The 16,534-nt window shown below is 42.9% G+C and overlaps 1 protein-coding gene across 2 annotated transcripts in view; it reads right to left on the reverse strand.

The window, feature by feature from the left end:
- grm1a (glutamate receptor, metabotropic 1a) overlaps positions 1–16,534 on the reverse strand; it is a 34,021-nt gene that overhangs the window by 8,764 nt on the left and 8,723 nt on the right. For both annotated transcript variants that reach the window (XM_069514481.1, XM_069514482.1), the window contains 3 exons: positions 15,560–16,406; positions 12,357–12,606; positions 1,134–1,369 (listed from right to left, as the gene is read on the reverse strand). In XM_069514481.1, coding sequence (XP_069370582.1) covers positions 1,134–1,369; positions 12,357–12,606; positions 15,560–16,292 — 1,219 coding nt within the window. In that variant the 5' untranslated portion in view covers positions 16,293–16,406. The remainder of the gene's footprint in view (positions 1–1,133; positions 1,370–12,356; positions 12,607–15,559; positions 16,407–16,534) is intronic.

A 16,534-nucleotide genomic window follows, 5' to 3' on the forward strand; every position in this document is an offset into this window, starting at 1 on the left:
GGGAATGAAGAAAAGAAAATCTAATGATTTCCACAACGCATGATGAAAACTGAACCAGACGTGGAGAAACTATTGCAAAACAGAATCTTCTGCAGCAAAATGTAATTATAGCATTCAGGGAAATCAGACTAAGATGTTCAAACCTCACAGAGAAACCAGATGTGGAGAACAACCATTCACCATCATCTAAAGGCACTGGGTTTTTTTTTTTTTGCATCTTTGCATGAAAATACTTCCCAGTGTTTAAAAATGGATTCTGTTTGCCTTAGACAGTGCATTTAAAATACAGATTTGTTTCTCTGTGACATCAACGTGCATTTACAGTAAAGGCAGAAAATATCTTTTTCAGGTTTTTCTTGCTGTTTGGGTGAACAGGGTGTGCTCGGTGCCATTCCTTTGTGCATTATTCCTCTCACAGTGTGGACAAGCTCAGAGTTTGACTGATGCAATCCTCACTTTGACTGAGAGCCCGAAACTGTCCATTTGAATAAATCACAGTTTGAAGACATTACAGAGACGTAAAGCATGAGTCAAACTCTTCCTGTTCTCCAGGAGTCGAACGCTCACAGAGTGCAGGTGCAGTTCTGATCATCACTATAGCAGTGGTCATGAAAATGCACTTACCACCTTGAAGGTCTATGGAATAAAAGCGGTAAAAGTGTGATGCAAAGAAAATAGAAAAACAACCATGACTGTTCTGCTCTGATGGCGAAACGCCATCACAACAACAAATTGATTTTGATAAACTGTCTGATTAAAAGCATGCTAAGCAAATAATTCTAATGTGATTTTGATTGCAGTGCTCATTTGATGATCTGTTTTTTATTTAATTTAGCTGTGAGTCATTTTGTATTGAGATTTAAATGCTACTAACAAGTCAAGAACTCAATTACCGTGATCACCTTTTTTTGAGAGCAAAGGGAGAAAATATTCAGGGAGGAAAACAGAAAAAAATACACATTTTTAGTTATTATTCAGTTTTGCGCTCTGGTTAAATTTTACCCTCTACTCTCATTTACAGCTGAATGAGAGAATAAAGGATGATGCCCGAGAGCAGCACAAACAGTTTGCCTATTCATTACAAAATTTAATTAAAAATCATCAAATATATGTGTTTCTGTGTTGTTACCCACCAGAGCAGACTTTCTTGTAGTTCTTGTTCTCCTGTGGATGACCCGGCAGCCGGCACTGGAAACGATACTGCCAGAACTCAGAGAACCAGGGGTTTCTGGTGTTGGTGTCCAGACGCAGCTTCAGGTAGTAGTCGTCGAAGGTCTTGACCACCTCCGACTGCAGCTTCATGGTGATTCCTCCCTCTGCCTCGTGCTCATAGCCCTCGACAACCTCGTAGCGGTCTGCCCATCCATCACTGCAGAAGCGAGAGAAGAAGCCATAACATATAATGAGGAGGAAGCGATAAAGTAACAATTGCAGCAGGAACAGTATAAGAGACGCTAAAAAAGATTTGAGTGACACTAAAACATTGTCATAATTTAGAGTGTGAGGAGCTGCCACACAGCAATGATACTTACTGTCATGAGTCGTTTAGTTTTTATTATTGTTTACCATGAAGTACCTTCTACTGCTGATTGACATCGACAAGCCCATTAAAGTGTTCTGTGCGGTATCACTGAATCTAATTTCATTACACACAACGTAAACAAACACAGCTTCACTTTAAAGGGCAGACTCACTATTTCATTCATGACATGAGGTGTTAAACACACGTTCGAGTGAATCTTTACAGACAGACATGAACATGATGTGATGGTCACCTGCAGAGATATTAAGTGCTCTGCTAACATAAGCTTGCTGCAGAACAAAGCACACACTCCGTGAGTTTAAATTTGAAATGCATTTTACAGAATGTTGTACTTCCATTCTACATGAGGTACTTTACAGTTCCCTCTGATGGTATTTCCAGTTGTCAATCTAGAGGATTGCAGTGGTTACACCTGTCATATGATGTAGTCATGAATTCCACTACATGTAAAGGTAGACTGCAGCTTCCACTCTTGTACAGTGTTAAATTAGCACAGCAGCACTGGATGGAGGCTTATCTCAAGTCCCTGCAGCGATAGTCAATTTCAACAATAGTGCCTCAGCCGTAATGGCAGGCTTTACACAATCCCTTCAGCTTTGCTTGTTTGTTTGCTTGTGTAACCTTCTGTGCAAGAATTTCTACCCTACCAAGTTAATTTGGACACGCCGCTGCCCAGTGGGCTCTGAGAGAAATGGAAAACACCAGCGAAGGGGATGGTGAAAAACAAATTAACAGATAACCAGCTCTGCCCCGAGCTCGGCTCTCTCTCTAAATCTCAGCCAGTGAGGTTCTCCTCTCTACTCTCTGTGTCTCTCTCCGACTTTAATATGGGCCGAGGGCTACTGCCTTGAAGTACCTGCACTATTGACAGCTACGCTCCAATTAGGTGCTGTGTGACTCACCATGGAATCAATTACCTTGCGCACATGGGATGCTCTGGATGATGGATAAGGGCATGTGTGCGTTTGTGTGCATGCGTGTGTGCAGGTCAAAGTCTCTGACCTTCATGTCAACAATTATCGCAAGTCAAGAAAAAGGAGAGATTCATACAAATTTGTGAAAAAGTCAGAAGTACACTATAAAACCAGAGGGGTTGGGTTTAGACAAACCCTCAAGCCAAAAGCCTTATAGAGTCCTATATACAGTTTATAGCATCAGGAGACAGACAGAGTGGAAATATCCTAAAAATAGCTTCCAGCTGACCCTGACATCTGTCTCTGATTCTCTCTTCTCAACACTTGTAATCGATCACACGTCTAAAGTACGTGAACCGCACTCTGGAGCTAAAAGACATGTACAGTCATCAGTGTCAAAGACCATAATCACCTTGGGACAGCACGTCGTTGTTTTATTATTTTCTATAATCATCACAGTAGAAGAACGTGTCGGCCTGTGCAATGGCTGCTGCTGTGTTTTTAGCAGTTTAAAGAAAAATAACCCGTGCATTTTTTTCTCCACAGGTTATAAATGTATTCATATACTGCTGGCTCATATAAATGGGTAGAATATGGAACTCAGGTCCCCTAAGATCACAACACAACACAACATACTGTGTCTTATTCCCCGGGTTATGTCTGTAAAGATGTCTGCTGTACATCTCTAGAACAAGAACAATTTTGCTGAGTCATCCTTTCTACCATCCTAATTGAGTTTAGAGTCAGAAACACGTGGATTTAATTCGTCCTAGTCACATTTTGTTCATTCATTCCAAGTGAATACCGCCTCTGTCCCATCTCTCTCTCTCTCTTACTGTATGCTCTACAGAGGGAGACACAACACATGCATCGACTTTTGTGTGTCCTTGTACTTATATCTTTGTGAGTGCCTGTTTGAGGGTTAAGCCTTGCTTTTAGGGTTAAGAAAAGAGGTAGGGATACTGTGCGGGTTAGGGATTTAGTTGTGATGGTTAAGGTTACATTAAGTGGCCAGGGGATGCATTATGCCAATAGCTTGGGGGTTAGATGTGAAATGTGGTGTTAAGTCAAGGTTTAGACATGAATTGGTCTTGGTTTGGGGTTAGGGATAAGGTTTTTGCTGGGGCTGTCCACAATGAATGAAAGTCCTCACAAGGATAGCTGTGTATTTGTGTGTGTGTTGTCAGTATTTATTGTACCTTCGCTAACAGGGTAACCACGTTTAATGTAGTCTATTCAATACAATTCAGCGCTTAAAATGTTTGTTTTTATAGAATAGTGCAGATTGGTTTTTAGATAAAAAAGGGAGAGAAGGACCGAGAGAGGGAGAGGATAGAAGTGCTGTTCAGCGCTCTACATGAATAATGCACGATGCATTGAAGACTTTTTTTTTTCCACAGTGGAGTTTGTGATGAAGTAAAATGACATCCTCTCTTCTCGCTCTCCCTCCCCTGCGTCTGGCAGGACTCCAAACAGCTCATCATGACTCTGGGACCACCAGAGGGACAGCTAATGGGGCAAAACCTGATTTAATGTCACCTCAATGTTCCGCGGCTTCACGCTGCATATCAGAAGTTCTATTATTACAAACACTGATACAGATATACTGAAGGAACACCTGTTTAAGCAGATTAAGGGGTCAGTGCTGTTTAAGTATGTTATTAGTTTTGCAGTTGTTGCACTTAAGACCGACAAGGCAGGTAGGGGTGGATATAAAGCAGCACATACCTGAGATTATTATAGCTGAAAATTAATCCAAATACAAGAGCCATCTAAGCCTTTCATAAAATATGTCTGCAATTTTCAAATGCCGCAGTATCAAACATCCCCCATTAGTTGCGATATGTGTGCAACGTCAATTTAATTTTCAGAAACCACTTATATACACTGCTTTGTTCATTCCTAGTGGCCAGTAGATTGTTTTGACGACCTGAGAACCAACTCTGTGATATATTGTCGGATCAAATTGTGTAAGACCTTAACATTTAACATTAAGCCAGTGTAAAGTCAGCACTGGACTAATACAAGAAACAATATAGTGTTGTGAACGTCCATCCACAGATTGAGTTACAGTGAAAATTTAGGCAACAACCAAGTACAATTTTGTCCCTTTGTTTTCTGGAAAACTGAGGCTAATCTTAACAGTATACACTAAATAGAATTTCTGTTCTACCCTCAACTTTCAAAAACATTTTATGACCCGGTTAAGTCCCTACTTATCTCTGCAAATACAATCAGCAGCCCACTGTTGCTCTAAAGTCATATGCTTAATAAAAGGAGTTAAGTTTGTATCTCGATGATTTACTGAATCTTGGTGATGTGTGGCTTTGTTTAGAGGAGCGCGAAACACCACCGGCTGGATAATTTATAGAGTAGTGTACAACAGTGAGTAGACCGGGAGCTCCCGCGACTCCCGGATGATCTAGTTCCAGTTTGATAGCACATTTGTATATTTATGGAGTCATAAATTAATTGGCAGGGCAGAAATTTAATCACATGCGCTGTTTCCCCTGGAGGATGAATGGGTTACTTTTAAAAAGAGGAAAGGGGAGTCAAAGAGTTTCAAAATTGTTCTATATACAAGTGTTAAAATATAAATTCAGGTGGTTATTGGAAAAACTTAGATATGAACTGGTCTAATCCACATAATTCCACAAACATCTGTCTGAGTATAACCGCAGGCCTAGCAAACTGGCAGGGCTGCATTACTTTATCTAATAGCAGTAAAGATTACAGCTATGCTCAATGAACCATAATTTCTATTTTGTAAATTTGCTGAGCTACTCCACATTTGTCTCTGCCCTCATCTCTCCCTCCATAGTCTCCCATTATCCCCCATTTCTCTTATTCCTCAGCGGAGTTAAAACAAGAGTAGCGGTGGCTTGTCAGCGTCATGGCGGCAGCAGCAGGACTCTCTTGAGGTGACATAGAGGGCCCTGGTTGAGTCGGGGAGCCTTTAAAAGCCCATCCAGGCTGCTTTTACTTATTCATCATGCCCCAGTTTGAGTTGGGAGATCAGTCCTCTCCGCACTGACAGAGAACACTGCTGGGAGAAAATCCTTTTTGCGTTTTACTACCGGGGGACGTCAATTCACTTCTACACCCCTTGACAAAGCCTATGCATTGAATATCAGCTGTGGCAGCTACTGATAGATGACAAGATCTTACTATCAGTAGGTCAGTTTAATGGTAAACCATTATGTGAGGCCGAAGACAACACCAGCTGAAGGAGTCCTACATATGTTCCATTTTTGGAATATCCACCTTTCAGTTAATGAAGAAACACTGATGTGCTTTCAACAAGCATTGGCTTTCCAGCAGTTACTTAACTAAGGCTTGTTGTGGCCTTTAATTCTAATTCTCTTTGATTTATTGGCCATATTTTACTGTGCGCACAAGAGAATCAACGTGTTCTTGTTGTTTGATCGAGAGGTCCTGAGCAGCCCAAGTTGCATGGTGTACGTTTAAGCGTCATCAGGTGTTATAAGGAATAAACACCTATCTGAAGCTGCTGGTGAGAGGCAGAGTGCTGTCTGCCAGGTGAAGCACGTACAATGTTTGATTGAAATGCTCATAAAACGCAGCATGAGCACAAGAGTGCATGCGAGAGAAGCTTTTAAAAAGCTTCATCTGTCGTTTAATAAGCGCCTCAAGGCCTTTGATAAACGTCTATCCAAATGCCACTTCCATCTTATAGACCAAGTTAATTGCTGTGTGAGAGAATGGGAGCGTTTTAGCACTATACAGTATTCCATTAAGGAAGATCCTGACTAATTTGCGGTGAGTCTCCATTCATTATTCTCTTTGTGTGAACGTATAATATCCACACACTTTGGTTCAACGTTTCAGCTTCTGTGAATCATGATGTGACAGCTATGTCCAGATGCAGAGCCAGCGTGCTATTTTTGATCACTTCAATGTCGTTCAGCCATCCCCTCAGCACCAGGGAACACAAGGCATCAATTGAAAACGCAGTGATGTCCTTGACAATGTGTGGCTGCTTTCAATTAACATCGGAGGCGTGTTATAAATATTCAGATGCAGCTCATTGTTCTCCCTTGCTTAGTGGCACACAAACAGATGCAATCACTGATCCTGACTCAACTTGAATATACTTCCCAGAGCACCCACATGTGTGCACGAGTGGAGGAAGCAGGGCTCTGTTACTGAATGAACGTCGACAGCGTGTCCTTATCTCATAATTACGATCTTCGTTACTGTTGTTGCCGGGAGGAATTTCTCAGATGTCAGCCATATTTTCTGAGAGGGGACTATTGTGCTTGGAGCCCCTGCTGACAGACTGAATGACAGATCTGCAGTGAGATGATCACACCGACTCTGTCATGAGCCCAAAACACATAATCTCCATGGAGACTGTCGCACAAGCAGCACAGTCACACAAGCCTTTTTTTTCTAGCAAATCCCACATCGCGAACAGAAATTATCCCAAGCTTGATTCCTGCATGACTCGCCCCAGTGAACTCTGGCTAAACTTCCAGTGCCTTTTTGCGGAGGGTCACGACACCACAATCATGTGGCACGGAGAGAATAAGGTGTTCAACGTCAACTCTCTTCTGCTTTTTTATTGTCTCAGACTGTTCCTCTGCAATCCACTCTTTCTCTCTCACTCTCCGAGTCCTCATGTTCATAAATAAATGTATCAGTCGCTACTGGAAGACGAAGTAGAGAAGGATGTTTTCAGAACGTGAGCCAGACAAGAGTGTTCAACACACTGTAGGTTGACTGTATCATGCTGCACACTCAAGAGAACACTGAAAAGAGAAGAAGAGGATTAGATTGGATGATCTGGAAAAACCTTCCAGTGATTTTAGTCTAAACACAGTCCTCCAGTGTGTCAGCAGAGAATCCCTTCTTCTTGACAACAAGTTGAAACTGTTACCTTGTCAAAGCAGAAATCATAAACCTGATTATATTCATAAACATTAGATTCATTGATATTACATTGTCCTGTATGTCGCCTACAGTTTTGGAAGAAAAAGATACACATTTATTTTGTTGTTGTTGCCAGAGCTGCTGCTTATCTCTTTTTGCTCATGCCCCCGCTATTTGCCAAATTATTTGCGAGAAGAAGAAGAAGTCAATCGGCAGAACTCCACATCCTCCTCGCTCTCCTTGCTGAGATGGGGAGGAGATGAAAGCTTTGCAGATGACAGGAAAAAGGCAGCTAAATGTGTCATGCCACAATTCCCTCTCTCTTTCTCTCGCTCAAAACATTTCATTTATTCAGGCTCCGAGCAAAACCTGACCCCCCCCCCCTTGTTGCAGTGAATTGAATAGGACTGCCAAATGCAGAAATGCATGTGACAAACACAATATGGGTTCACAGCTTTCCTTGCACCTCAGCGCAGCCTCGAAAGACACTGTTGTAACCTGCTAATGACTCTTGCCAAGGCATAACAGAGGCACAACATCCGCGTTCCCGTCCCAGTGTCCATTTTGTCAAGAATCCAACATGAGAAACCAGAATGTGGAGTGTTTAAAATGGGACCCCGACCAAGACTGTGAGCGTAAGACAGGCACCGAAATGGGTGTTACATGTGGAAAAGCAGCTTATGCAAATGATGTTTAGTAATAACAGCGTTGGAGCAGTATTAGAGGGCGAGAGAAAACGAATGCTGCTAATTGCAAGAGAGCAAGCGGGCGGGCAAATGGGTAGGTGGGTTTCCTCCATGCTGCCATTCAGAATCTAGGCTCTGTCCTAAACAGACAGAGGAGGTGATGAAAGACAAAATAAAAATGATGATTATTATTATTAGTTGTAGTGTTCTTTTCATGGATTTGATGGAAAAATGTTTTACCTGATGATTGTTTTGTGTGTTTTATGTATAAACATAGAGAGAGAGAGAGAGAGAGAGATATGTAATTCAACTGTATTTTACTTCATCTTGTTATCATAACTGTGTTGCATTTTATGCATGACTTGTGCTATACAAATAAGGTTCATTATATATATTATTAATCATATAAGATCATATATTATATAAGGTCATGCTAACACTGGCTAGGGCTAACATATTGATATTAACTAATGTATCTGACTCTGGCTTATTAACTGTGTTTTTTCTGTTGATTACCAATCAAATAAATAAATGAAAATATGGCATCATGTTTCGGGCCAAAAGTCAAATATCATCCGTCTTTTCTGCTCTTCACCAACTCCTGAGGGAATTATCTGGCCCTTAAGCTCCAAATTCTCACCAGTTAGCCGCAAACTTTGTCTGTCTGTTGTTTGGTGCTGTAAACTGCCGTCTACTGAAGCTGGAGATGAGATTGATAAGTGCAGGGAGGTCAGACCAAAACCCAAGTCTGGGGCTGTGAAAATTTTTTTTTTGCTGAAAGCCGTTAAAATACTCCTCAGAGAAAAGAGGAACGTAAAAGTCAAGTGATAATTCTCTCTTGGTTTGTAACTGCCAGTACACACAGTTATTTTATCCACTGAAAGTATAAAAATGCTGCTTAGTGCAGCGATAAATCCAGCCCATCCACGCCAGCACCCAAAAATCTACTCTAATCCATCTCTTGTCATTGTTTATGACTGGCTCTTCTTATCTGCTCACACAATCATTTATGTTCTTAAAAACAAAGTTTGAATCGGTAGAATGTGTTTCTAATCTAAGAGGAATCATTTTAAAATGTGCTTGACAGACATCAATGTCTTCTTGACTGGAGTGATGCCCATGATCTTTCTCTGTGATGCAAGTCTAAATCTCTATGTGCATGTAGTGAACGTTGTCTGTTTATGCGCGACGGCGTGTTCGCGCAGTTACAGAGTAATGGAGGCAGCTGATTGGTAAAATCATGACTGACATCAGAGCGGGAGCGAGACGAGAGCTCTTCTGACTGACAATAGCAGGGCAGAGTGGAGGTGTGGTGTTGAAGTGATGCAGAGTGGAGTCTGCAGGTCAGGGATAAAGTGGGTCGAGCACGCTGCCACACCTGGCCCTCGTCTGAAGAGCGGGTTGGCCGAGCAGCAAAAAAAAAAAAAAAAAACTCCAACACTGCATGTCTGCTCACAGTTTACATGGCCAACATTGTTTTGTGGTTCTGTGGTTTTCTATGACGAGATGAAGTGGAACCACCACAACACTGCCTGCTCTTGCATTTTCCAACTCTTTCTATATCTCTTATGTGTTTGTGCCGAGTGTAATAACACGAGGAGGTAAAATGGTAAATGGTCTGTATTTATGTGGCACTTTTCCAGTCTTGATGACCACTCACCCATTCACACACACATTCATACAGTGCATCTATGAGCAGCACTTGCTTTCCCTATGAGGGATAATTCGGGGTTTAGCATCTTGCCCAAGGACACTTCAGCATGCAGACTGGGAGCTGGGATTGGACTGCCGACCATCTGGTTCGAGGACGACCGTTGTCGTTCTTCTGGAATTTTATTAAGGTTTTTTGTGAATTTGAAAAGCCCTGAAGCTCCTGAGATGCCTTGTCGGTAGTCTGGCTGATGCTTCCAGGGTACCATGATGTCACATGACGGTGCCAGTGCTGGTTTGTCGTGTCCCTATAAAGGTGAAGGCGCACATTTCCCACATGCGCTGGAAGCAGTGCACCAATCACAACAGAGTGGGACTGCTGACCAATCAGAGCCGACTGGGCTTTATCAGGAGGGAGGGCCTTAAAGAGACAGGAGCTAAAACCAAGTGTTTCAGACAGAGGCTGAGAAGAGGAGCTGCAGCGATGGACAGTCTCAGGAAGGTGATGTGTTTTCTGAACATTAGAGCAATAAACCAAATTGAAATTATGAACCTGAATATGAACATAATGTGTCTCCTTTGAAAAAGCATATCTTATAAGGATTTTAACCATGTTTATTCCAAAGCTGTGTGATGACTTTCACAGGGTAAACATCAACTTTGCATGTTTACCAGTGTTGTAGCGGACTCCTACAAGATGTCCTCAGACATTTAGCTTTAACTTCAGCCTCTTCCTCTTTGCTACATTGTCAGTTTTAATATAACTATGTTTGTTTCAGTGTGTTCTGTCATTTTGTTTCATTCACTCCTTGTTTGTCTTTGTGTATTTTACCTCCTCTTCTAACTCCCTGGAGTTCTCTTTGCACACACACACTTCACGAAAGAGGGTTTTTTAGAGGTGAAAGCATAAATGAAGAGCTCCTCTTTGATAAGCTAATACCTGACTGCCAGCCTCATTCACTTGTTCAGCACACATCAGGAAACATACACTTCGGTTTGGCATCTGTATTGGCCCAGACGTCCTCTGTCATTTTTACACTCTATCTCCTCCCTTTATCTCTGTCTCTCTCTCTCTCTGTCTCTCTATCTTTGTGACCCAGAAGCCTTTCCTCCGCCCATGGAGACTTCCACAAAAGCTAAAAAAAGGCCCCACTTTTCCATCCCATCCTATAGAGGGAAGAGGAAAGAAGAGATATGGGAATGTAACTCTACAGTGTCATTATAATGGATAATTTAAAAGGCATGTGCTACAGCTGAAAAGAAAGAGTGCTCCCTGCCAACAACTTAAATATGCACTGAATATAACACATGCAGCATAGACAGAGGCTGCTAAGAGCTGCACATGTCTTCTCTTCATTTCTACCACAGGGAGATATTATAGGATGGAGGAAAGATAATGGCAATGACATGGAAACAAATGTCTTCATTTGAAAATATCATAATATCAATATGAAAATGTACAGTTTTAAAAAATGAGGTTTGTGTTGAATTAACTTTGCTGTTCATCAAATCCCAAAATAGCAAAACTAACATTGGGAGCGAACCAACGACAGTTAAAACCAATTGGTAATTATGGAATTTTTTGTTTCATTTGATGGGAATGGATGGATGGATTGTGTTGGGGACAATTTTTCTGGTGCTAAGGAATTCACATTTTTTGCACTGGTGAGTATTTACAGAAGGAAGGAAGCTATTGTATCTTTGAAAAATCTATTCTCGAAATCTGTCTCAAGATTGTACATTGTAAAGAAATTCTTAAACCTAAACTGTAACCCTTAAATGTGGAAAGGTAGAGGTCCTGATGTTAGAACTGTCAGATGAGGTTACGTTCCTGTAGGTTCTTCTTGTTGGAGGATGATGGGACAGTTTTAGACCTGCACTCCTGCAGCATTCAGCAAATCTCCAATGAATACTGCTTAGTTGGGCTACATGCCCCCTGTCATCCTTAGCCGTCTTATTAATGTGCCCCTCATGTAAAATACAGTTGACAACTGCTTGACAACAGACCGGTGCCAAAGACCTCGTCCCGCTCTGAAATGATGGAGGAAGGATATTACATGAATGAACTGAAAGTTAGCATCAGGGTTGTTGGGGCTTTTACTGACAACTGTGAATATTCCCCGCAGGCTGTTTCTATGGTGCAATGTTGCACAATGCAAGTGTGTGAGACGACTCGAGTTGCCCTTTTCTAATGACTAAGATTACCACTACAGTCACTCACTGTCACTCAACATTGACTAACAGACAAAGAGAGGGGGATGTGGAATATGAAGGGAGAGAGATGGAGTGAATATCCAAAGAGGAGGAGAAATCATAAAAGCAGATCGTGTTGACTCTTGATCTTCTTATAAACATACATACTGATTAGGAATAAATGCTGCTGTCTTAATGAGGACGCACAAACAGAGCGAGAACGGACTCAAGGTGCCGTTTCTTTTCTACAGTTTTGCGTCTGTGACTGAAATACCAATTATTCATCGCTGGAGAACATTTCTATTCAGTGCTATCGGTATGTGGTCTAATTCTTCTCAGTTGCCCTGGTGACACGCACATCAGGAAGACAAGGCAGCATCCTGTAGCCTTCCAGCCTGTTAACCGATTTCTTGCCATCCAGCGATTTGCTCTTAACTGTGAATTAAAAGGATAAAAAAAGAAAGAAAAAAAACATACCTGCCAATAAGGAGGAACTCCCCAAACACTCCCAGTCGCCTCATGGCCATCAGGAGGCCTCGGACAGTCATGCCCTCGCAGAAACACACCACCACGCGAGCTTTGGGCAGACGCTCCCGCAGTTTCCTCAAAAGGCGATCATAGTGCTTCTCCCCTGCGTTACTGTAGATCTTGTCCGAGTGGGCGATGCATAAGCCTTCCTGGGAGGCCAGCTCCTTGAAGGCCTCCATGCCGCTCTCCCCGTAGTTCCCTGCAGGTAACGAAGGAGACAGACTCATATTATTGAGTAATGAGAATTCAGCTTGAAAAGAAAACAGGGTGTCCTTGCTGGAATTAAACAATAAAACATTTTCCTTGTGTAATGACCTTTTCACCGTCTGGTAATCCTATTTTATAAATGAGCCTTTTTGGGTATGGATAATGCCCTAGCTGTGATCATTTCACTAATTCTGACATGAATATGTGCTGTATTACTCCCTGATTGTGAGTGACACGATCAATTATTCTGAAAAATGTGAAAACAATAACAATTACATACCATCTTACACGCAAAAACACTTTGACATCATTAAAAAGCCTGGGTAATTGCTTTTTAACCACAGGTTTCTATCTGTTTCACTGATGGACAATCAATGGTTTGCTCAAAGCACCACCCCTCACCCCCCCAGCATTTGTTCAGTGCGTCAAGCCCCTGAGTGAGCTGCAACTCTGATCCTCTGATAATGAGTGTCAGAGAGTTTCCTGATTGCAATCAAAGCAGAAGGGGGGCCAGAGAGAGAGAAGATCTCTATCCTTGTTTAACCATCCCAATCAAGAGCCCCTACAAAATCCTTCTGAGTCTAAATCTTCCATTTCCATGTGGACTGCAGTGCTTGACTAATGTGTCACGGGCTGGATTGTTGATAAAGCCCACGGCTCTTTAGCATGACAGCTGGATTACACAGACAATCCAATCACTGATGCATGCTTGAACATGTGTCTCTCTATGTGCATGTAGTCATGAGGACATTAGGAGCACCTATTCAGAAAAATCTTTGTTCCTAAGAGAGCCTCATGCACTGCATTCCTCTTTATATGGACTATGAGGAGTAAACTCACCGTGCAGGCATGACTTCATACAGCGAGGAAGACAGTGGTTAAATCAAAATGCATGTACTCTGGCACATGTGTTGGTTTTCCAATAGTCCTTTGATAATATTTTCATTTTGCTCATTTCTTTCTCCCATGGAAATGATGATATCCAATTATTTCCCTCTTTCCGTCTCCACTGTCAGACAGGTGGGTAGTGGGTGCATTAGCTGACAACCCATTTGACAATGACCATTGAAAGCCTGCTTTTTGAGTGTTCCTATCAGACTGATGATAATAGTAACAGGTAATTTATGCAATTTTCACAGCCCTAGCTGTTGCTACGGGCAACAAGCTGCATTTATAACTTGTCTAATGTGGATGGGAGGGAGAACTCATGAGCTTAAGCCAGTCGTGACCACTATTTACAGAGATAGAGCAAAACAAACGAGTGGATTTGAATATGACTTCTTAAAGGTCAGGGTAAGGTCTGCATCAGGGGACATTTTAATATGAAGGCTCTGATATACAAATTTACTTTGTCACCAAACTTCTCAACTGTTTTCTCTTACAAAACATATTCAGTGTTGGGATTTATATTTACAGAAGGTCTATTTGTGAAAGAAGTTAAATCTCACAAATTGAACTTTGAACGACATCTTTTTCAGATGATGTCCTACTTTCACTGCTCACACTGCAGCCTGAGTAAGTGATGTTGCTTGCAATCAAATTCATCCGTCCCCAGGCTGGTCTTTCATTACTCTTAAATTATGACTTCAGTCCCACAGGATCCTCCTGTAGGTGTGCTGAAGGTCAGACAGTTGACGCCACCTAGTTAAGCCTCCGGGTACTACAGCTCCTTACCTCCCTCTCTTCATCTCTCTGATAACAACCTGTGTCGCAGCCCCTTTCCAACACCTGACAATAATAGGACTATCCAAAGATGGTTTACACTCCCTGTGAGTCCGCAGCTCGAAAGCGGATCCAGGGTAATATAGCCTGTCAGTCATCATTCCTCTGCACATCACCGACTGTTCTTCACTAAGACTTTAATGAAAAGCCGTGGACATAATTGACTTCACAGTAATTACTCTGTCTCGTTTCTCCACCAAAACTGTTGTGCTGCTCAGCCGAACAAAAACGTTCTCAAAATAGAAAGTGAGCCCAACGTGGTATGAAATATGGAACACTCTTAAACCTATAGTTTCTGAGGAGATAAGACATTTCAATTCATAAGAACCTGGTGATATTTAACACAATAATGTGAGTTTTCATCCTGGCTTCATCCTCGTGACTTAACCATGGAATTCATTTCTAACGGAATACCTACATTGTTAATGCCAAAATGGTCCCTTGTGTTGTTGCCTGTAATCCAGCTGTCATGCTAAAGAGCCGTGGGCTTTATCAACAATCCAGCCCGTGACACATTAGTCAAGCACTGCAGTCCACATGGAAATGGAAGATTTAGATTCAAACAGATTTTGTAGGGGCTTTTGATTGGGCTGGTAAAACAAGGATAGAGGTCTTCTCTCTATCTGGCCCCTCTTTGGCTTTGATTGCAATCAGCCAAGAAGCTCCTGCTTTGGTTCCACAAACCAAATCATGCTATAAAATCCCAATTAATATTTACTAGTATGCACATATATGGTCACAACTAAGACCTGAGCGTGAAAGAAATAGACAGAGACAAGAAGATGTACAGTATAATGGGAATGCACCACCGTGATTGGTTCTGTTTAAGAGAAAGATAAGGAAGTGCGCCTACAAAGTTGCAGAAATCTGTAATTGTGTTAATGTGAACATTTTGGGAATGTGGGCCCCCAAATGACCCATGTAGAAGGCCTCCGTACAAATTTCCAGACATCCTGCCAATCCTTTTATCAAATTATTATTGAGCCAGTGGTTTCTAACAGGCAAATATCGTCCCAGCTTCCAGTATAACTCAATTTTGACACAAGTGATGGGCTAGTGTATTAATTTCACAGTTAGTGTGCTCTGGTTGTATATCACTAAGAAAAGCATGACAGTGATACCACGAGGTTCTATGAACTCAACTAAAAGCCTCAACACACAACATGGCTGTTAATCAGAATATCATGGTGGTTTGGATGGAGGTCAGTGATCGGCAGTCTCACCCTCAGTGTGCACCGCAGACACATAGGTCCAGTTGTATCTCTTGACAATGTCCAGCATGGCCCGGGCCTGCAGGGTGTCTGAGGGCACGACCCTCAGGAAGTACTTGAACAGCGTCTTGTCACTCAGGTCGATGCTGGTGGCAGAGTAGGCGATCTGCGGGATGTTGAAGAGCTGCAGCAGGTTCTGCACCTGAATAGCCACCGAGCTGGATCCAGGTCCGATCACCCCTGCGATGGGCTTCTTGGTGGGCGGAGGCTGGTTGGACGGGGTACCGTCAATACACCACTTGGACCCGTCTTTGTCGTCCCGGATGGAGATGAGGGAGTCCCGGATGAACTCGATGCTCTGCTCCAGGGCCACGGAGGAGTGCCAGCAGGAATCCCGGATCTCACAGCCCAGGCTGATGTTGGGGAGCAAGTTGGGGTCGGTGTTGATCCGGTCCAGCGTGTGGAACATGGCCTCCACCCTCTGGATGCCATACTGCTCGCGGACGTCCCCGCACTTGCGCTCGGCCACCTTCTCCGCGGACGGCTGGTGGTGCACGGAGAAGAGTGCGCCGATGATCACGTCCCCGTCCATGCGGGCCACGGAGCGGGACACGGCGCGGGGGACCACCGAGCGCTCGTAGATGCCGCTGCTGCCGTGGCAGAGCACGAGGACACGGAAGAAAAATGTGGGGAGACAGAGGAGAGTGAGGAGACCCATCTTTACGCGTGCCATGTTGTGCCACATCGCGTTTGCCGTGCCAAGTGTGCGGGCATACTATCCGCTGTCTGTCAGTACATCCACGTTTATCCCAGCGACCATGATCCGCGCGCACGACACCTGGAGCATATCCGCGTGCACCTGCAGAGGAAGCAAGACAAACTGCTGTGAGGGAGGAGGACAGATGTGCTGAGCGTTTAGTTGACTACAAGCACGCATGCTCTTTTTATATCGACGCCCTGCTTTACATTCCTGCAGCTGGAAGAGTC

This window comes from Paralichthys olivaceus, chromosome 19 (assembly GCF_024713975.1).
Source record: "Paralichthys olivaceus isolate ysfri-2021 chromosome 19, ASM2471397v2, whole genome shotgun sequence".
NCBI classification, from domain to species: Eukaryota; Metazoa; Chordata; class Actinopteri; order Pleuronectiformes; family Paralichthyidae; genus Paralichthys; species Paralichthys olivaceus.